This window comes from Acipenser ruthenus, chromosome 12, assembly GCF_902713425.1.
Source record: "Acipenser ruthenus chromosome 12, fAciRut3.2 maternal haplotype, whole genome shotgun sequence".
NCBI lineage: Eukaryota > Metazoa > Chordata > Actinopteri > Acipenseriformes > Acipenseridae > Acipenser > Acipenser ruthenus.
In genome coordinates this window covers 42,669,819-42,690,950 of record NC_081200.1, presented here as the reverse complement: position 1 = coordinate 42,690,950, position 21,132 = coordinate 42,669,819, and the positions used below count along the sequence as shown (strand labels likewise).

The 21,132-nt window shown below is 50.7% G+C and overlaps 1 protein-coding gene across 1 annotated transcript in view; it reads right to left on the bottom strand.

Moving 5' to 3' along the window:
- Positions 1 to 1,416: 1,416 nt before the first annotated feature.
- Positions 1,417 to 21,132, bottom strand: part of LOC117973198 (neurogenic locus notch homolog protein 2-like) — a 44,885-nt gene continuing 25,169 nt past the window's right edge. The window contains exons 12-34 of the mRNA XM_059035256.1: positions 19,680 to 19,790; positions 18,797 to 18,989; positions 18,483 to 18,628; positions 18,257 to 18,370; positions 16,772 to 16,891; positions 16,434 to 16,586; positions 15,925 to 16,153; positions 14,752 to 14,953; positions 14,230 to 14,383; positions 13,855 to 14,039; positions 13,639 to 13,771; positions 12,936 to 13,190; positions 12,038 to 12,150; positions 11,063 to 11,589; positions 9,070 to 9,411; positions 8,434 to 8,576; positions 7,893 to 8,094; positions 7,624 to 7,717; positions 7,176 to 7,344; positions 6,461 to 6,777; positions 5,731 to 5,878; positions 5,547 to 5,644; positions 1,417 to 5,142 (exon numbers count right to left, since the gene is read on the bottom strand). Coding sequence (XP_058891239.1) covers positions 3,856 to 5,142; positions 5,547 to 5,644; positions 5,731 to 5,878; positions 6,461 to 6,777; positions 7,176 to 7,344; positions 7,624 to 7,717; positions 7,893 to 8,094; positions 8,434 to 8,576; positions 9,070 to 9,411; positions 11,063 to 11,589; positions 12,038 to 12,150; positions 12,936 to 13,190; positions 13,639 to 13,771; positions 13,855 to 14,039; positions 14,230 to 14,383; positions 14,752 to 14,953; positions 15,925 to 16,153; positions 16,434 to 16,586; positions 16,772 to 16,891; positions 18,257 to 18,370; positions 18,483 to 18,628; positions 18,797 to 18,989; positions 19,680 to 19,790 — 5,435 coding nt within the window. The 3' untranslated portion in view covers positions 1,417 to 3,855. The remainder of the gene's footprint in view (positions 5,143 to 5,546; positions 5,645 to 5,730; positions 5,879 to 6,460; positions 6,778 to 7,175; positions 7,345 to 7,623; positions 7,718 to 7,892; positions 8,095 to 8,433; positions 8,577 to 9,069; positions 9,412 to 11,062; positions 11,590 to 12,037; positions 12,151 to 12,935; positions 13,191 to 13,638; positions 13,772 to 13,854; positions 14,040 to 14,229; positions 14,384 to 14,751; positions 14,954 to 15,924; positions 16,154 to 16,433; positions 16,587 to 16,771; positions 16,892 to 18,256; positions 18,371 to 18,482; positions 18,629 to 18,796; positions 18,990 to 19,679; positions 19,791 to 21,132) is intronic.

The following is a 21,132-nucleotide window of genomic DNA, read 5'->3' as shown; positions in this document are numbered from 1 at the left end:
ACGAATCTGAAACAATACTGCCCTCTCTACCTTAACCTCTACAATCCATTGTAATGCCAAAATAATCCCTATGAGTTCAGCCGTCATAATAGACACGTTATCTGTAATACGAACACATTTTCCTACCTCAGATTCTGGAATGTAATAAGCTGCTCCAACCCCACCATTATCTGTATTTTTAGACCCATCTGTGTGTGTGTATATATATATATATATATATATATATATATATATATATATATATATATATATATATATATATATGTATATGTATATGTATATGTATATATATATATATATATATATATCACACACACAGTATACAGTATATATAAGGCTTGTCCAGTTTTCCCAGCATCCTACTCGATTCTTCAGAGATATCGATGGCTTACACTAGATGTTTCTTTTTGCAGTTTGTTTGCTGTTTGTGGTTTATAGAGATTCACCTGTCACTTTCCCAGCTTACCTGTTTGAGTTCATTTCCACCACAGCAGGGCCACAATATAAAATGATTTAGGAAGAAAGGCATTGGTAGGAGCAGAGTTATAATAATAATAGTAATACAAATAATGACAACTTCAAATGAGTGAGTTAATAATCACAAAGTTCAGATCCGTCACCGGAAGTGCATTGCTCTCTTGCTGCAGTCACGGGGAGTGCATTGCTCTCTTGCTGCAGTCACGGGGAGTGCATTGCTCTCTTGCTCCAGTCACAGGGAGTGCATTGCTCTCTTGCTCCAGTCACGGGGAGTGCATTGCTCTCTTGCTCCAGTCACGGGGAGTGCATTGCTCTCTTGCTCCAGTCACGGGGAGTGCATTGCTCTCTTGCCCCAGTCACGGTGCCTCATAGATTTTGTAAGTTCATTTTAAAATAACCGTAGAGGTGGCGCGATCTGTTCTGAATCCTGACGACACAAAGAACGTTGCTGCTGTGGAAGACCTGCAGCCATTGCTGTGTGCAGCTCTGAGCCGTTTAGATAACACAGAAATAGTTGCACTGGGGTAGTTATTGGGTAATAATTGCACTGGGGTAGTTATTGGGTAATAATTGCACTGGGTAGTTATTGGGTAATAATTGCACTGGGTAGTTACTGGTTAATAATTGCACTGGGGTAGTTATTGTGTAATAATTGCATTGGGTAGTTATTGTGTAATAATTGCATTGGGTAGTTATTGGGTAATAATTGCACTGGGGTAGTTATTGTGTAATAATTGCATTGGGTAGTTATTGGGTAATAATTGCATTGGGTAGTTATTGGGTAATAATTGCATTGGGTAGTTATTGGGTAATAATTGCATTGGGGTAGTTATTGGGTAATAATTGCACTGCTGCAAACTCCTGCTGTCAAGATGCTTTATTAATAGAGTAATGCAAACAGCCTTTCCTCTAGAATTAAACAGAACAAACAAAACACAATTCATACGAAACAGGCTTTATTTAAAAACAAGAGTTCCTTCTATTTTAAATGAGAAAACTACTTCATATAACATGAATAAGCATTTAGTAAACACATTATATGCAAAATATTAGGAGCTGTTTATTACATATGTAAGCTTGACAAAAGTACTGAGGTGAATGCATCCTATTCTGTGAACTTGGACTTGCATTTTGTGAAACATATTATTACAACATTGTTCCAAACAGGAATGCCACAGAGAGTAGACTAGCAGAACAAAACATCTCCCGGAATGGAGATTAGTGGCTCCACCTTCATTTAGCCAGAGTCCAAGTCTCTGGCTCTGATTCCTCAATACAGGTTCAGCTGTATAGTTTCAAACCTGTAACCTGAACCCCCCGAAGCAGAAGAGATTTCAGTGTCCTTGTTAAAAGCACTACGTCTCCAGTTCCTCGTGCCGCAGTGCTGAGCTGTAATCCCCATTTCAACCCAGTCCCAACTCATAACCCAAACAGCTCAGTGTTTCAATTCATGACCTTTTCACAGAATAAACTGCGTTGTAAAGATACCAACAAAAAATAACTTCTGTGAAAATGAAACTTCATGTATTCCTCAAAAACTCTTTTCTAAACCCTTCTTCAATAACTCATGCATTGTGATATGGCCATGGATCTGGCGTATGGCTTTGCCTTTTAATGTCACTGGTAGTATTCCAGTTCAGCGTTTCATTCAGACCCTTTCTGTGGACTAACACTCAATTTTTAAACAAATTACAATGCCAGCATTCCTTTACAAGAACAAACTAAGCATTTTTGGTTTCTAATAATAATAATAATAATAATAATAATAATAATAATAATAATAATAATAATAATGAATATCCTTCAGTAGAAGCCCCCTACCAGCTCAACGCTTTGTTCTCATTCAAGGGGTCGTGTTACTGGGTTTCAGCGGGATTGCTCAGGTATTGGATTGTTCTCATTCAAGGGGTCGTGTTACTGGGTTTCAGCGGGATTGCTCAGGTATTGGACTCTTCTGAGTCCTCCAGGTATGAGATGCCAGCCTTGCTCCTACTTCCTGTGTAATGGCAACAATGCATAGCGATATACAAGACAGAATTGCTGTTCCTACAACATGCATACCATAAGTGCATAGTAATGATTGTCTAAATGTCTAAGACTCCCCCTTCACTGCTGGTACTGCCGAGACAATGAGACGCAGCATCGCATGACTTCAGCCCTGCCAAGACAATGAGACGCATCAACGCACTTTCATTTGCATTTTGGGTGTCACATTTTAACAGCAATTAAAGATCTGCTAAATAAAAAGTCTGATTTGATCCTTTGTGTTTATTTTTCTTTCTTGAAAGCCTCGAGCCTGCGCCTCGGTCTGTAAGGGTTCTAGTGATTTGGCATGAAAAAGATTCTTCTGATATAGCTTAAAAAGGGCTATCACACTAATCACAGTGCAAATCATTTCAAAGTGACATTGTTTCATTCTAAATGATCTAAAATAAAACTCTGGAACCATTTACACTGAAAGAAAACAATATACAAAAACATGTATGAAAAATATAGCAAACATTTCCATCGTAAGTACCAGAGCAAGAGACACGAAACATTTCAAAGTGTTTATGCAAAGTCTGTGACCTTGTGAGTCTTTTTATTTACTTGACTCTTCCAACATTTGAACTGTGTTTCTTCATGAAGGCAAGAAAACAAAAAAGGAAGCATGTTTCGTCCCAGCAGCTGTTTGTCACATCCCACCACACCCGGAAACAAACAGCTTGTGTGTGAAACGACTTGGCTGTCCTGTGTCCTCAGAGGAGCCCCCCTTGGCTGTCCTGGTCTGGAATGCCGGGACTGTGTGTTCTGGGTCAATGTAGTGTGGTCTCCAGGGGGTACAAAACCAATCATTCGCTTGCCACATTTCAAAAGTTAAATAGAAATTATTATTTTAGATCTGGCCGAAATAGAGCTTTTTATTCTTTAGTTGCAAAGGAGTCTATATGAACCATGAATGGTCCCTGTGGTCTCTAGCCAGGACAAACCTTTCTAATGCACACTGCTGCTGATGGGCTGGTTATACAGCAAGTGCAATACTCATTATTATTATTATTATTATTATTATTATTATTATTATTATTATTATTATTATTATTATTATTATTAAAGAATACCCCAAATCTTGAAATCCATATAAAAAAAAAATACCAGCTCGCTGTTCCTTTTATAAGAGAAAGGCAGACGGTGAATTTGACATCAAAAAACATCCTTCAGAAGAAACAAAAGCAAAAGGACTCGCACTGAAGTTCAAACCAGCTGATTAAGACCAGACAGCATGTCTGGAAGCAGATGCAACTCGCTTCACACAAGCCTTTGGATCTCTTTGTTCATTTCTTCTTCATCTCCCAGCCTTCATTTGCTTGTAAAGCGTGTTCGTTAGAACTGGAGTCTCCTTCATGCAAACGCCTGCATGCTGCTCCTCTGCTGCTCGGGAATGTGGGCGCCGCTGGGCTGCAGCTGGCTCATGGAGGTGGGGCTGGTGGTGACGTCGGACCAGTCGGAGGCGGAGTGGGGGGAGGAGCTGGACCACTGGTCTGGGGACTCTGGCGAGGGGGTGAGGTAGGGGTGCTCGCTCGGGCCGGGCTTGCTGTGACCGGGCGTGTTCTCCGAGGTGGAGGGGTAGCTGTGCTGCGATGGGGGCGTGGGGTATTTATCCACAGAGCTCTGAAGAGGTTGGTATTGAGGGAGCGCTGCTGCCCTCTGGCCATCTTGCTGGGGCATCAGGTTGTTGGGCATCTGGGCAGCGGGGTGGCCCATATCAGAGCCCTGATACAGGGAGCCGCCGCCCATGTTCTGTGCGCAGTGGTTCTGAACATGCGGAGAGGGTCTGTGCTGCTGCTGCTGATTCACATGCTGCTGGCTGGCCGAGTTTGGCATCATTTGAAAGGCAACTATCGACGGCAGCTGCTCCCGCGCCATGGTGACGTTCATGGGCGCCATCATGCCCTGCTGGTGCATGCTGGGGTGAGAGCCCGTGGCCTGGTGATGGTGGAGGACCCCGAACATTTGGCCGTAGCCCGAGCTGGGCAGCCCCATCCACTCTGAAGGGCCGTGCTGGCCCGCCCTCCCCATGCCCAGGCCGTGCTGGGACAGCATGTGGCTGACAGGGGGCAGGATGGTGCTGGAGCCGTGGCTGTAGGCATGCTGCTCGCTCAGGCTAGCGAGGGAGAGGGTGTGCTGGGGATGCTGCTGCGCCCCCGGGGCTGTCAGGTGGGGGTGGGAGCTGTTGTCTGAGATGTAGGCGTGGGGAGATTCAAGGGAGTCGACGGGGGACAGGGTAACCGAGCTCTCTGACAGGTGGCCCTTGTTCTCTCCCGGGGATTTCTTCCGTCGACGGGCCTTGACCTCTTTCAGGTCCTTGCCCAGGTTGGGGGTGCTGCCTGGGGTCTTGGTGTTGGCACGTCTTGCCTTCTTCCCCTGAGGGGCTTGGCGCAGGCTGAGGAAGGAGCCGTTGGGGCCACACATGACGCCCACCATGTGGCCCCCCGCCCCGTGAGGACTGCGCACCATGTTGTACTCGTCCAGCAGCCTCACGATGTCATGGTGCATGCGCTCCTGCGCGATGTCCCGGGGCAGCCGGTCCATGTGGTCTGTGATGTCCCGGTTAGAGAAGTGATCCAGCAGCACCTGAGCCACCTGGAAGCTGCCCTCTCGCGCGGCGAGAAAGAGCGGGGTCTCCTCCTAGACACAGGGAACGACAAGAAGAAACATGGAGCTGGGCTCTCAGTAATAGGAACTTTAATAACATACTTCACTGCCTGATTCAAAACCACTGGAAAGCACTTTAACATGACCTATATCTATATCTATATGACAAGAAACCTTGCATCGCAAAAACCTGAACCAAATAGTGCCCAACATAGAAATGCGGAAGTAGCTAATCATGATTTATTTGCACTAGGAAACACCCTTGCTAACTTTTATTCAACCGGGATGAGCACTTATGAAGATTAGCTAAAATGTAACATAATGGGATATTGCAAACAGGTTGTGCACAGATTTCGAATTGTCTCATATATCACCTCACTAGGACTAGCTTGCCTGCTGGTCACACAGAGCCGTAAGCTGTAGGGCAGTGCGCTCACCTTGTTGTCCTGCATGTCGCGGTTGGCTCCGTTCTTCAGCAGCACCAGCGTGGCTTCGACATTGTTGACAGCTGCAGCCCAGTGCAGAGACGACTTTCCTGCAGAGGAAACAGAACAGTGAGACAAGCAGTCAAAGAGACCATGACAGAGCGGCCTTTTCAAAGAGAGCCGTGGACCTGCGTACCGTGATCGTCCACGGCGTTGACATCAGCGTGGCAGTTGATGAGCTCTTCCACCATGCCCTCCACCGCGAGGCGAGCAGCCAGGATCAGCGGGGTGGTGCCATCGTTCATACGGGCATCCAGGTCTGTGGCACGGTTACGGATGAGAATCTGAGAGGAGAAACAGGCTTCATCTCAACACACTTCTTCAGGGGGTTCAACCACTATACAACCCCGAATACCCCTGCTAGGAAACGGCTAACGAAGAACAAAGCCACCACTACCCCCAGTTATGCTGTGCTTGGGCAACAGATTATATTATTGGCGTGTTGACTGGTTCCAGTAAGAAGTGGTCCCTGTCACAGATTATATTATTGGTGTGTTGACTGGTTCCAATGAGAAGTGGCCCCTGTCACAGATTATATTATTGGCGTGTTGACTGGTTCCAGTGAGAAGTGGCCCCTGCCACAGATTATATTATTGGTGTGTTGACTGGTTCCAATGAGAAGTGGCCCCTGTCACAGATTATATTATTGGCGTGTTGACTGGTTCCAGTGAGAAGTGGCCCCTGCCACAGATTATATTATTGGTGTGTTGACTGGTTCCAATGAGAAGTGGCCCGTCACAGATTATATTATTGGCGTGTTGACTGGTTCCAGTGAGAAGTGGCCCCTGCCACAGATTATATTATTAGGTATTTTGAGTGGCTCCAGTGAGAAGTGGCCCCTGGGACAGTTTGTCCAGCCCTCGTACCTGGAAGACTCCCTGTGCGTCGGCTGCCACAGCGCAGTGCAGCGGCGAGCGGCCTGTGTTGTCCTGGGCGTTGCCGTCCGCTCCGGAGTCCAGCAGGCGCTTGGCAGCATCGGCCCGGGCGTAGCGGGCTGCCAGGTGGAGCGCGGTCTCACCGGTGCGGTCCGTCTGCGCCACCAGGGTGGCTCCCTGGCAGATCAGGTCTGTGATTACATTGGCAGCAGAGTCGTCGCCCTCCTCTTCATCCTCGTCCTCCTCCTCCTCAGAGACATCGGGACCAACCACTCGCAAGGATGCCAGCATCAAGGGGGTGAAGCCGTCTGCAAGGGAAGCAAAGAAACATCATCTTCTGTTTGGAAGAAATACTGACAGGGGGATGGAGGTTCTGGTGTGTCTTTGCATGACAAGGATAGCTGTGATTTTATTATGTACAGCCGTGGTGTACGATATAGGTGACCACTGACATACTTGTTTAGTGAGCAAAGAACAAGAGTATATTGATGCTGCAGTCCACACTACGGGTGCAGTATGTACAGCTCTGAAACACATACCGAGTGCACTACAGAATCCACTGGATCCCTTTCTTGTGTCCTTAATCACCTGGGAGCTATACCACAAGTTAATACTGCAGACTTAAAGCTGCCCTCAATACGAATTCTCTTGCACCCTTATATTATAGGAGGTGTATGTTCCGAAGTAAAGTGGAATCAGAGGGTACCTGGTCCTCTGACATTGACGTCCATGCAGTCCAGCTCCTGCTCCGCCTGCGGGGGGGTCAGTGCCAGCGAGGGGGTCATGCGGATGTCGGCTGCCTCCAGGTGCTGAAGCGTCCACTGCCGGCGGTCCACCGTCCCCTCGCCTTCAGGGAGGAGGGCCTGGTCCTCAGTCTGACCGAAAACAAGTAGAGATTAGACAGCCATCTAAAGATGCATGAGAAACTGGGGACACATTCCCACCCCTGGGGTTACACTGTAGACACAGTGGCACCTCCTGCAGCTTTCACAGCCTGCACAGGGGAGTCTACAAAAGATCAGGAACCTGCGGGATAGACAGCACTTATCTCTTAAACCTCTGTGCTGCTGATGGCTGGGTAGCCTTGTCCAGATACATTGATCCCATCGAGGACTGACAGGAGTCCCAGCAAGGCATAGAAGTGACACCAGTACCTTTTTCTTTTTGGCTTCGGGCCGGTCCTCAAGCCAGCGCTCGTTCTGATTGGCATACATCATGCTCTCTTCATCTTGTGGGGTCACCAGGTTCCTGTGAAAAGAAGACATGCAGGGAAGATTCGGGGTACTACAGAGGCATTTAGGAACCTCAGAAATGTCATGAACATGTGCCAGCTGATGCTACTAAAAGCCTTGCTTTAAAAGCATGCACTTGTGAAAGCAGTACCATCAGTTGCATTGTATTTCACTACAGATAGGAGCCCTACTTCATTCCGAGGTCATCCTGGCCCACAGGCTCGCGCCGCTTGCGGTCCTTCTTGGGCAGGAACCCCTCGGGGACCCACAGCGTGCCGTGCTTGCGCTTGCTCTTCACCACGACCACACCCAGGACCAGGAGCCCCAGGATCACAGCCCCCGCCAGGGCCAGCAGGTACAGGTAGTGCTGCTGACTTTCAGCCTCCGGCTGGCCTGCAGAGAACAGAACGCTGCTTCACTGACACTCCAAAGGGACAGAATGGGCTTCTGCTGTCATTGCTAGCAGGAAACGGGAGGGGATGTATACTGCATAATGCCCAGCAAGAGAACGTTTCTATTCAAAACAAAGATGCAGATTGTAGGGCCTTACACACATGTTCAAAGTTACAGTAATGTGATTTGAAAGTGTTAACTCCAATACGATTCTTGTACTCCCCAGAATACCCTGCAAGGCTGTCCTGACTGCCTCGCTCTGCTTTTCTATGAGATTGTTAAAGATCTGTTTGTGTGCCTGTGGTCGCTTACTCCAGACAGAGAGGACTGGTTACTTACTCCAGACGGAGATGACTGGGAGAGGGAGGCTGCCCTTGACTGCCTGAGCAGCTATGAACGCAGCAGCCTGGTCTGTTGTAGAAAAGCAGTCATTGGAATTGTGAACACACTGGCGGTTATCAATCTCCAGGTACACCTTGGAACTGAGAGGGAAGAACAAGAAGCAGCAATCAGGAGTCTTTTCTCCCTGACAGCAGCAGCCACTGTATCTCCTGGTCGACTCACAGCTTTATACACTGTAGTCCTCAGTGTTCAAATCATAAGAAGCACAGTGATCATCTGGGGTAACTCTTACACACACTCACTCACTCGCACTGTCTCTCACACTCACTCACTCTCGCTCACTGTCTCTCACACTCACTCTCCCTCACACCTCTCTCTCTCTCACACTCCCTCACTGTCTCTCACACTCACTCACTCACTCTCAGTCTCTCACACTCACTCACTCACTCTCACTCTCGCTCACTGTCTCACACTCAGTCTCTCACACTCACTCTCCCTCACTGTCCCTCACACTCACACTCTCTCTCACTCTCTCTCCCTCACACTCACACTCTCAATCAGTGTTTCTTTTCATCACAGTTAGCATCTGGACAGTAGCAGCTCCCAGGCTGGTGTACACTGGGTGAGACTTACCCCACGACCTCCTTCCCCAGCTCCAGGGAGCGCCGGCCCCTGCTCGTGCCGCGGGTGGGCTCCTCGTCCTCCCTGCCGTAGTAGGGGTACAGCATGGGCCTGTTCTGGGGGTCCAGCTTGAGGCGCAGGTTTGTGCGGAGCAGCGTGCCCAGCGTGTGCAGGAAGTGGGGCAGCTCTCCCAGCAGCTCCTCGGGCTGCAGCAGCACCACGATGACCAGCGTGGCCTCCAGCCGCTGGGGCGTGTCCTCCGAGCAGTCCAGCCCGTCCCAGCCACACTCCTCTGTGTTGCAGCCCTGGTCACAGTGCCTGTCAGCGTAGTGATTGATGCAGTAATCCTGATACCTGCAGGGAAAAGGGACAAGTATTCATCCACCATCCCCTCCTGTATCTCTACCTGTCTGTCTGCTATTTCCTCCTGGATGCACTCACATCACCTCAAACTCAACCTCTCTAAATCTGACCTCCTTTTCTTTCCCTCCTCCTCCCCCTCCTCTGATCTCTCTATCTCTGTTCCTCTGGAATCTACCACACTCTGTCCCTCTTCCTCCGCTAAGAACCTCGGAGTCACCCTGGACCCCTGCCTCTCTTATTCCCAGCACATCTCCACTCTGGCACGCACTTGCCGATTCTTCCTGAGCAACATCCGAAGAATCCGACCCTTCCTCACCAACTATGCCACCCAGCTCCTGGTCCAGGCCTTGGTACTCTCCCGCCTAGACTACTGCAACTCCCTCCTGGCTGGCCTCCCTGCGTCCGCCACCCGTCCGCTCCAGCTCATCCAGAACTCCGCTGCCCCCCTGGTGTTCTCTCTGCCTCGCTTCTCCCATGCAACTCCACTACTCCGCTCACTCCACTGGCTCCCGATCACCGCTCGCATCCAGTTCAAGACTCTTGTACTAGCCTACAGATGCCTTGACCAGACTGCACCCAGCTACCTCCAGACCCTCATCTCTCCCTACACCCCCACTCGATCTCTCCGCTCCGCCTGCACTAGAAGACTGGCTCTACCTCCTCTACGCTCCCCTGCCTCCAGAGCCCGCTCCTTCTCCACCCTCACTCCGCAGTGGTGGAATGACCTTCCTACAGATGTCAGGACTGCCCAGTCCCTGACCACATTCCGGCGCCTCCTTAAGACTCACCTCTTCAGACAGCACCTGTAGAACTCCTCTGTTTTTCCCCTGGGACACTATCACCCTTCCTTAAATGCGCTTTACTTGCTCTTATCTGCCCCCTATTTTACTGCATTTAATCCTGTACTTCAGAGTACTGTAATCTGCCAAGTGTTTAATCTGTAGTATTTTGTATTTAATCATATCCTGATGTAACTATCACTGACACTGTTATCTGCTCCGTTATTGAATCGTATTTTGTCATATACTTGTACTTGCTTGAACCAAAGTCATTGTATTTATCTTGCTCTTAATTGTATTATTACTTGTACTGTGATAGTTGAAATGCATTTGCTTACGATTGTAAGTCGCCCTGGATAAGGGCGTCTGCTAAGAAATAAATAATAATAATAATAATAATAATAGTAATGCTACTGAATCCTCCACTGAAGCTCAAACTGTAAGTATTCATAGTAATGCTACTGAATCCTCCACTGAAGCTCAAACTGTAAGGCTCACTGATCTAAGCACCACTGCAGGTAGCGTGGTCACGATCATTCTTTTGCAAGAGTGAAGAGAGTATTTGTTGCAACTCTTTACTGATGAATATTTGTAAACGACTGAAGGTTATTACAAAGTTACTTAAACAGCAAATAAAACGGGGGGCTGCAACAGGGGGCTGGTTGAATGCGTTGTGTTTAGGGAGTCTGATTTTGTAAGAGATGTCACCTCCTGCTCAAACCTCCAAACTACATCTCTTGTACAAAAAGACACCCTCCACACAGGAGTTTATCTTATGATGCATCACAAAGCTAAGAGCACCCTCAGGACCTCATTCCACTCTGTGTTTGAGCTCGGTGTGACTGGCTGTGCTCTGCACTCACTTGCAGGTCCTGCCTCTGCTCTGGCACTCGTAGCTGTCGAAGAAGCACTCTGGAGTGTTGCACTGCTCGTCGCACATGTCGTTGTTGAACAGCTCCCAGCAGCGCCGCTCGGGGGCGCACTTCTTCCAGGGGGCGGGGAAGTGCAGGGAGCAGTCCCCGCTGTCCCAGCCACACTCGTGGTTGTTGCACTGCGTGTCACAGACGCCATCGTCAGCCTTGTGGGCGCACTGTGGGATCGGGCAGTCTGTTTTAGGGCCCCGGAGAGACGGGGTGGAGTAGATGTCACAGTCGCGCCCGTCGAAGTGCTCCGGGCACTGACACTGGTAGTAGGGCGGCTGGGGCTGGGCTAGGCAGGTGGCCCCGTTCCTGCAGGGTTGGTTGGCACAGCCCATATTCTCACACCGAGCTCCCTCGGGTCCCTCCGGGCAGCGGCACAGCGGGCCTGACGAGGTTTCCACACAAACCTGCTTGTTCTGGCAGCGAATCTGCCCACATCGGTTATACTCACAGTTATTCCCAACAAAGCCCTTCAAATGAAAACAAAGAATTCAGAAGCAGTTTTGAATGCACTTTTCTGTATCCATCCGCAATATGAGCAGAAGGCCGCATGACCAGGGCTGACAGCACGTAGCACATGTCAAGCAAATCTCATGCAAAAGTAGGTCCCATGATTTGAGATGTTCTGCTAAGCAATAACCATGACAGGCTTCATAAGATGCACAGACCCTTATCCCCGGACATTTTGAAAGCAGATTTACCTTTTGATGAGCCCTCAGGCCTTCTGCAGCATGAGAAGACAGAATCACACATGATACATTTACTGCTTGTACTCTTCCCCTGAGAATCTGCATTACTCACCTGTACACTAAACTAGAAAGCAGCAACTAAAAGGTATTTCAGAGTCAGTACATTAACATTAACACCACCAGCACAGCACAGCAACAAACAGAAACCATTTCCTTAAGGGCAGCTCACCAAGCGGCAGTGGCAGACGTAGCCAAGTGGAGAGTTGAGGTCAACAGAACACGCCCCACTGTTCTGACATGGGTTCAGCTGGCACAGGTCCACGACCGCCTCACAGTGACGCCCTGCCAGACAATACAGCGTTACAGTGAGGGGCAATGAGACAGTGAGGGGCAATGAGACAGTGAGGGGCAATGAGACAGTGTTACAGTGAGGGGCAATGAGACAGTGAGGGGCAATGAGACAATGAGGGGCAATGAGACAGTGAGGGGCAATGAGACAGTGTTACAGTGAGGGGCAATGAGACAGTGTTACAGTGAGGGGCAATGAGACAGTGAGGGGCAATGAGACAGTGTTACAGTGAGGGGCAATGAGACAGTGAGGGGCAATGAGACAGTGAGGGGCAATGAGACAGTGAGGGGCAATGAGACAGTGTTACAGTGAGGGGCAATGAGACAGTGAGGGGCAATGAGACAGTGTTACAGTGAGGGGCAATGAGACAGTGAGGGGCAATGAGACAGTGTTACAGTGAGGGGCAATGAGACAATGAGGGGCAATGAGACAGTGTTACAGTGAGGGGCAATGAGACAATGAGGGGCAATGAGACAGTGAGGGGCAATGAGACAGTGAGGGGCAATGAGACAGTGTTACAGTGAGGGGCAATGAGACAGTGAGGGGCAATGAGACAGTGTTACAGTGAGGGGCAATGAGACAGTGAGGGGCAATGAGACAGTGAGGGGCAATGAGACAGTGTTACAGTGAGGGGCAATGAGACAATGAGGGGCAATGAGATTTTATGTTTTTGCAGTGAAGATGAAGAGTTTGAATGACAGAAACCGTGGGAGGGTTCGAAAGCTGTGTTTGCAGTGCTGCCCTCTCTCGTGGATTTAGGACAATAAGAGTGTTTCACCTGTGAAGCCGTGCCGACACTTGCACATGTAGTCGTTGGTTTTCTGGACACAGTCAAGGCTGCCCTTGGGGTCACAGGGGCTGGACAGACACTCGTTGACATCGCCCTCACAGTGCTGGCCAGCAAAGCCAGGGGGGCAGCTGCAGGTGTAGCCCCCGATGCCATCGATGCACTGCCCTCCATTGAAGCAGCGCGGCCCCCCGCTGGGGTGGGCATCTGGAGCACAGTCATCATCGTTGATCTCACACTGCAGCCCTGCAACACACACACGCGCACGCGCACACGCACATGCACTACATTAATACCAGCAACATCGAGCAGAACAGTTTGAACATTACATTGGCGCGATTTTAACCCCTTGTTTGTTTTTTCTCATTCTGTCGGCGCTGGCTTTCCAGACATACGGTAATGTTAACTACCATCGTCAATCAATCCAGAAGTACAGCGGTGGAGATGCATGCGTTGCAGGTACAGCAATGCTGTCGATGCAGTTTCACCTGATGAAAACATATCCACTGACTATTACCCAGTATTTACTGTGTTCTGTGGTTTGCGCTGAGGATTTCTCAATGTTTGTACCACAGAGGGTAGCAATGATCAGCAGGGTCAGCTGACTGCTTTGCCAGTTATTGACAGACTGTCCCAGTCCCAGCTCAGACTGTGCACCTTGGCGTTGTGTTTCAGTGTGTGAGCGTCTCCTCACCGTGTGTCCCGGGAGGGCAGGAGCAGGTGAATCGGTTCACCAGGTCGAAGCAGGTGCCTCCGTTTCTGCAGGGCTGGGACTGGCACTCGTCCACTTCGTACTCACAGCTCACCCCCTGGTACCCAGCCAGGCACTGTGGAGACAAAAACAAGGACATAAGCGCTGGTGGAGCTGCAGCGGGTCCCCCGGCGTGCTGCGACATTGGGTCAGCCTCACCTGGCACAGGTAGCCCCCCTGCAGATCCTGGCAGCGAGCGGCGTGGTGGCAGGGGTTCGAGGCGCACTCGTCCACGTCCAGCTCGCAGTAGCTGCCGGTGTAGCCCGCCTGGCAAAGGCACCGGTGGGTGTTGCCCGTATTGATGCATGTTCCAGAGTGTTGGCACACCTGATCAACGCTGACACCTAACATCAACACACCAACAGCAGTGCTTTAGCTGCGAGACCAACACTGCAGCCATAATACATATATATACACACACACACACACATTCAGTGAATATCTTGGATGACTTTTTATTGTACAGCCTTAAACAATGTCCTCTGCTTGCTCATGAATTAATAAAAGAACAGTAAGAAACCCGTGAAGCCTCACGTTTGCGAGCAGCAGCCACTGCGCAGGAGACCATGGGCACGTCGCAGTACAAGCCAGTCCAGTCACTGGGACACTCGCACCGCCAGGACCGGCCCCCCTGCACACAGGTGCCCCCGTTGTTACACAAGGACGTGATGCACAGGTTGAGCAAGGTCTGCAGAGTGAGAAAGAGGGTACAAAACACAGACAAGTGATGAGGGGTCGCGAAGCTGTGCTGTGCATCCAAATAGAGCTGGATTCAGTACAGAGGGGATCTGAGGTGGGCAAATACAAGTACCACAGCTTATAGTCAACACCAAGTCATGATTATAACCAAAACAAGTCATGTACATTAAGCATGAAAAACTGACACCAAGAAAAATCCTCATTTAGCTGACTTTGAATACAATGACAGACCCTAAATGATCCCGATACTCAATCCAGCATTTCCTTTTCTGTACAGTTTGCATCTTTATTGTAGCTCTCCAGTTTTGACACAGTGCTCTCTCTTTCATGTCAGTGCCCCAGATTCCAGCTCCTCACCTGGCAGTTGTTGCCAGTGTAGCCTGCGGGGCAGGAGCAGCGGTAGGTGCCCAGTCCGTCCATGCAGGTTCCGCCGTTCTGACAGGGCTGGGAGTCGCACTCGTTGATCTCGTACTGGCACACTGCGCCCGCGAAGCCCGGCCGGCAGCGGCAACTGAACGCGTTGATCCCGTCCACACAGGTGCCATTATTGAGACAGGAGCTGAGACAATACAAGACAGCAGGTCAGTATCCTTATTGAGACAGGAGCCGAGACAATACAAGGACAGCAGGTCAGTATCCTTATTGAGACAGGAGCTGAGACAATACAGGACAGCAGGTCAGTATCCTTATTGAGACAGGAGCTGAGAGAATACAAGGACTGCAGGTCAGTATCATTATTGAGACAGGAGCTGAGACAATACAAGGACAGCTGGTCAGTATCATTTACCAGAAACTCAAGAGTTTATTATAGAACTTGGGGAGGGTGGAGAAGGTCCCCTTGCTCTCCAGGAGAGCAGGATCAGCAATGATCTGCCCTGCCTGCAGAGGCCGTGATTGCTGCTGAGAGGAGTGTGCCAGCGGGCTGAGACAGACAGCAGGGTCCCAGTGCTGCTCATACCAGTGCCAGCGGGCTGATTCAGACAGCAGGGTACCAGTGCTGCTCATACCAGTGCCAGCGGGCTGAGACAGACAGCAGGGTCCCAGTGCTGCTCATACCAGTGCCAGCGGGCTGATTCAGACAGCAGGGTACCAGTGCTGCTCATACCAGTGCCAGCGGGCTGAGACAGACAGCAGGGTCCCAGTGCTGCTCATACCAGTGCCAGCGGGCCGAGATAGACAGCAGGGTCCCAGTGCTGCTCATACCAGTGCCAGCAGGGTCTCACAGTGTAATGCAGGGTCCAGCACTCTCATACCTGTCTGTGCACCCAGGATGACAGACAGCAGGGTCTCACAGTGTAATGCAGGATCCAGCACTCTCATACCTGTCTGTGCACCCAGGATGACAGACAGCAGAGTCTCACAGTGTAATGCAGGATCCAGCACTCTCATACCTGTCTGTGCACCCAGGATGACAGACAGCAGGGTCTCACAGTGTAATGCAGGATCCAGCACTCTCATACCTGTCTGTGCACTCCGGGATGACAGACAGCAGGGTCTCACAGTGTAATGCAGGATCCAGCACTCTCATACCTGTCTGTGCACTCCTGGATGTTATTCTCACAGTGGATGCCGCTGAATCCCGGGGCGCACTGGCAGGCGTAGCTGTTCACATAGTCGCTGCAGGTGGCTCCGTTCAGACAGGGGTGACTGTCGCACTCGTTCACCTCCGTCTGGCAGTGGGCTTCGTGGAACCCCGGCAGGCAGGAGCATGAGAACGAGTTTACGCCGTCCACACAGGAGCCCCCATTCTGGCACGGATCTGAGGGGCACAACGGACTGAATGAGCTGCAGTGCTTTCATTAATCATGGGAACGATTCCTAACAGATCACCACGCTGTCTAGCGGTGCCAGAGCCTCTAGCCCTGTGTTACATGTGTGAGCACATCATGCACGAGCAAACTGCAGAGCTACTAACATGAACCATCATAAAGCATGAGCACACTGCAGAGCTACTAACATGAACCATCATAAAGCATGATGTCCAGTCCCTCTCATAGTGCAGGCAGCTCTTATTTCGATGAGCCTGTCAGGTCACATACTTGGCACGCAATCATCGATGTTGGTCTCGCAGTTGGTCCCGGTGTACCCAGGGCGGCACTGGCACTGGTAGCTGCCCTGGCTGTTCTGGCACACAGCGCCATTCTTACAGGGGTTGGTGACACATTCGTTGACGTCTTGTGAACATCGCTGACCTGAAAATGAATTGATCTGTTCATTAACCTTCATTCATTTAGGAAACAATATCTCTCTTACACACAAGAAGAAGACCTGACCAAGAGGACTGAAGCTTCACTCAAAATCCTAAGAAGACAAAAGGGTCTCAACAGACTCTCAAACGGATGCCACTCCCCAGGCTGAAGCCCTGGCACAAGCCTACCTTGCCAGCCGGGGGCACACAGGCAGGAGTAGCTCGAGTAGTCAGCAGACGCCTGGCAGATCCCAGAGTTGGTGCAGGGATCCGGGTCACAGGGAGCCAGGATGACTTCACAGTTCACACCTGCAGAGGAGAAGAGGGGTCACTGGCACCTACAGGCTTGCTGTGCAGTGCAGTGCAGTGCAGTGCAGTGCTGTGCAGGGATGGGGTGTGCTGTACAGTGCAGTGCAGTGCTGTGCACATTTACAGGAACCCTTTCTACACCTTCAACACCGCCCTCTCAGTTAAAACCAGGTTTTGGTTTTGCAGCAATCTCCTGCAGCAATTAATTTGCATTAGCTAAGAAACAACATTTCCAATCTATATTTGAAGGCTTTTAACAGTGTCCCTGTGCAGAGAGAGCCCTCAGGACAGTCCTGTGAAAGGGTTTGGGTTCGGAGCTCTCGGGACAGTCCTGTGAAAGGGTTTGGGTTAGGAGCCCTCGGGACAGTCCTGTGAAAGGGTTTGGGTTAGGAGCTCTCGGGACAGTCCTGTGAAAGGGTTTGGGTTAGGTAGCTCTCGGGACAGTCCTGTGAAAGGGTTTGGGTCAGGAGCCCTCGGGACAGTCCTGTGAAAGGGTTTAGGAGCCCTCAGGACAGTCCTGTGAAAGGGTTTGGGTTAGGAGCCCTAAGGACAGTCCTGTGAAAGGGTTTGGGTTTGGGTTAGGAGCCCTGGGGACAGTCCTGTGAAAGGGTTTGGGTTAGGAGCCCTCGGGACAGTCCTGTGAAAGGGTTTGGGTTAGAAGCCCTCGGGACAGTCCTGTGAAAGGGTTTGGGTTTGGGTTAGGAGCTCTCGGGACAGTCCTGTGAAAGGGTTTGGGTTAGAAGCCCTTGGGACAGTCCTGTGAAAGGGTTTGGGTTTGGGTTAGGAGCTCTCGGGACAGTCCTGTGAAAGGGTTTGGGTTAGAAGCCCTTGGGACAGTCCTGTGAAAGGGTTTGGGTTTGGGTTAGGAGCTCTCGGGACAGTCCTGTGAAAGGGTTTGGGTTAGGAGCCCTCGGGACAGTCCTGTGAAAGGGTTTGGGTTTGGGTTAGGAGGCCTCGGGACAGTCCTGTGAAAGGGTTTGGGTTTGGGTTAGGAGCTCCCGGGACAGTCCTGTGAAAGGGTTTGGGTTTGGAGCCCTCGGGACAGTCCTGTGAAAGGGTTTGGGTTTGGGTTAGGAGCCCTCGGGACAGTCCTGTGAAAGGGTTTGGGTTTGGGTTAGGAGCTCTCAGGACAGTCCTGTGAAAGGGTTTGGGTTTGGAGCCCTCGGGACAGTCCTGTGAAAGGGTTTGGGTTTGGGTTAGGAGCCCTCGGGACAGTCCTGTGAAAGGGTTTGGGTTTGGGTTAGGAGCTCTCGGGACAGTCCTGTGAAAGGGTTTGGGTTTGGGTTAGGAGCCCTCGGGACAGTCCTGTGAAAGGGTTTGGGTTTGGGTTAGGAGCTCTCGGGACAGTCCTGTGAAAGGGGTTACCTGTGTAAGGCAGTGAGCAATGGCAGGTGTAGCTGCTGACTCCATCGATGCAGGTCCCCTGGTACAAGCACGGATTCGAGGCACACTCGTCGATATTAATCTCACAGTTTGAGCCTGAAGGAAAGAGAACAGCCATCAATTAGGACTCATGTGGCCCCATTGTCAGGCCAGCTCTGTGGATCCAATGCCAGCCATTCTGCCTCCTCCCATCCCCCCCCGCGCTCACCTTTGAAGCCCTTCCTGCAAGTGCAGCTGTAGCCGTTGGTGAGGTCAGCGCAGGTTCCTCCATTGAGACACGGGTTCGATTCACACTCATTGCGATCCAGCTCGCAGTCCATCCCCACCCAGCCAGGCTCACACTCACACCTGTACCTGTGAGGAGAGCAAGCCGCAGCATCAGGACTCTGTGCGGCTCATGTGCTCACATCACTGCTGCGTTATACACCTGGGACACCGAGACTGGCCTGCTGTGAAACCCATCTCAATGGACTAGGTGAAGGAGAGGGCTGAGACTCACACAGGGACAGAGGGATGTCTTACCCGTTGACGTCATCCATGCAGCTGCCGTGGATGCATGGGCTGCTGACGCACTCGTCCACCTCGGAGTAGCAGATGGGGTCCCGGTAACCCTCGGGACACAGGCAGCGGAAGCTGTTGAGCTCGTTCACGCACGTGCCGCCGTTGTGACACGGGTTCGAGGCACACTCGTTGATGTCGATGTTGCACATTGGGCCTGCAAGGCAGAGGTATCATCAATAAGAGACAGGGCAGAGGTGTCATCAATAAGAGACAGGGCAGAGGTATCATCAATAAGAGACAGGGCAGAGGTGTCATCAATAAGAGACAGGGCAGAGGTGTCATCAATAAGAGACAGGGCAGAGGTGTCATCAATAAGAGACAGGGCAGAGGTGTCATCAATAAGAGACAGGGCAGAGGTGTCATCAATAAGAGACAGGGCAGAGGTGTCATCAATAAGAGACAGGGCAGAGGTGTCATCAATAAGAGACAGGGCAGAGGTATCATCAATAAGAGACAGGGCAGAGGTGTCATCAATAAGAGACAGGGCAGAGGTGTCATCAATAAGAGACAGGGCAGAGGTGTCATCAATAAGAGACAGGGCAGAGGTATCATCAATAAGAGACAGGGCAGAGGTGTCATCAATAAGAGACAGGGCACAGGTGTCATCAATAAGAGACAGGGCAGAGGTGTCATCAATAAGAGACAGGGCAGAGGTGTCATCAATAAGAGACAGGGCAGAGGTGTCATCAATAAGAGACAGGGCAGAGGTATCATCAATAAGAGACAGGGCAGAGGTGTCATCAATAAGAGACAGGGCACAGGTGTCATCTTGGTTATTATTTTCTACATATCTCCAGAGCAGCTCAGTCTGGCTGCAGGGCTGCAGCACCACAGTGCCCCTCACCTGTGTATCCCGGAGTGCAGACGCAGTCGTATCGGTTCAGCCCGTCCTTGCAGATCCCATATTCACAGGGGCTGCTCGCACACTCATCAAAGTTATTCTCACAGTTGTCACCTGGAACAGGAAAACTATTTTTAAAACACACTCTATTGCTCTTAATTTCAACTGTCCTGTTGGACAGACAGACAGACAGACACAAAGCCAATGGATATTACTATAACAGAGAACATCCAGACAGACAGACAGACAGACAGACAGGTAGGCAGGCAGGCAGGCAGGCAGGCAGACTGGAATATTGCAATATGCACTATATTCTGTGGCCACCAGGTGGCAGGCTTACTGCATGAATAACAGATGGTACTGAATCCAAGTTCCAGAAATCCAAGCAAACAATCCTGACCCTCAGCAGCATTGTGACACACTGAGGTTTTAGTCTTATTTACAAGCGGCTGCTACTTGCACAATGTTACTGTGATTAAGCAATGCAGTGTGCACTGCCTGACTCACCAGCAGCAGGAAACACAACCTGCCTCTAGAACCCATTACTGACCTCTGTCCTAGATACCCCCAGCCAGTTCGATCCCAGATCATTCTGCTTTGAATGTATGCATGTGGAGCTATGCTTTATTACACTCTGCAATGCCTTCACCACCTTTCCAGCTCTAAACTTTTTCTACAGGCGTGCTTCTTTATAAGAATGACACGTGCAATTTCATATCCTTCAGCGCTGTGGAGAGTGTTCTCCTGTCTGTCTGTCTGTCTGTCTGTCTGTCAGAGTGCAGCAGTGAGGCAGCGCTGTGGGGAGTGCGTTCTCCTGTCTGTGTGTCTGTGTGTCTGTCAGGGTGCAGCAGTGAGGCAGCGCTGTGGGGAGTGTGTTCTGCTGTCTGTCTGCCTGTGTGTCTGTGTGTCTGTCAGGGTGCAGCAGTGAGGCAGCGCTGTGGGGAGTGTGTTCTGCTGTCTGTCTGCCTGTGTGTCTGTGTGTCTGTCAGGGTGCAGCAGTGAGGCAGCGCTGTGGGGAGTGTGTTCTGCTGTCTGTCTGCCTGTGTGTCTGTGTGTCTGTCAGAGTGCAGCAGTGAGGCAGCGCTGTGGGGAGTGTGTTCTCTTGTCTGTGTGTCTGTGTGTCTGTCAGGGTGCAGCAGTGAGGCAACGCTGTGGGGAGTGCGTTCTCCTGTCTGTCTGTCTGTGTGTCTGTGTGTCTGTCAGGGTGCAGCAGTGAGGCAGCGCTGTGGGGAGTGTGTTCTCTTGTCTGTGTGTCTGTGTGTCTGTGTGTCTGTCAGGGTGCAGCAGTGAGGCAGCGCTGTGGGGAGCGCGTTCTCCTGTCTGTCTGTCTGTGTGTCTGTGTGTCTGTCAGGGTGCAGCAGTGAGGCAGCGCTGTGGGGAGTGTGTTCTCTTGTCTGTGTGTCTGTGTGTCTGTCAGGGTGCAGCAGTGAGACAGCGCTGTGGGGAGTGTGTTCTC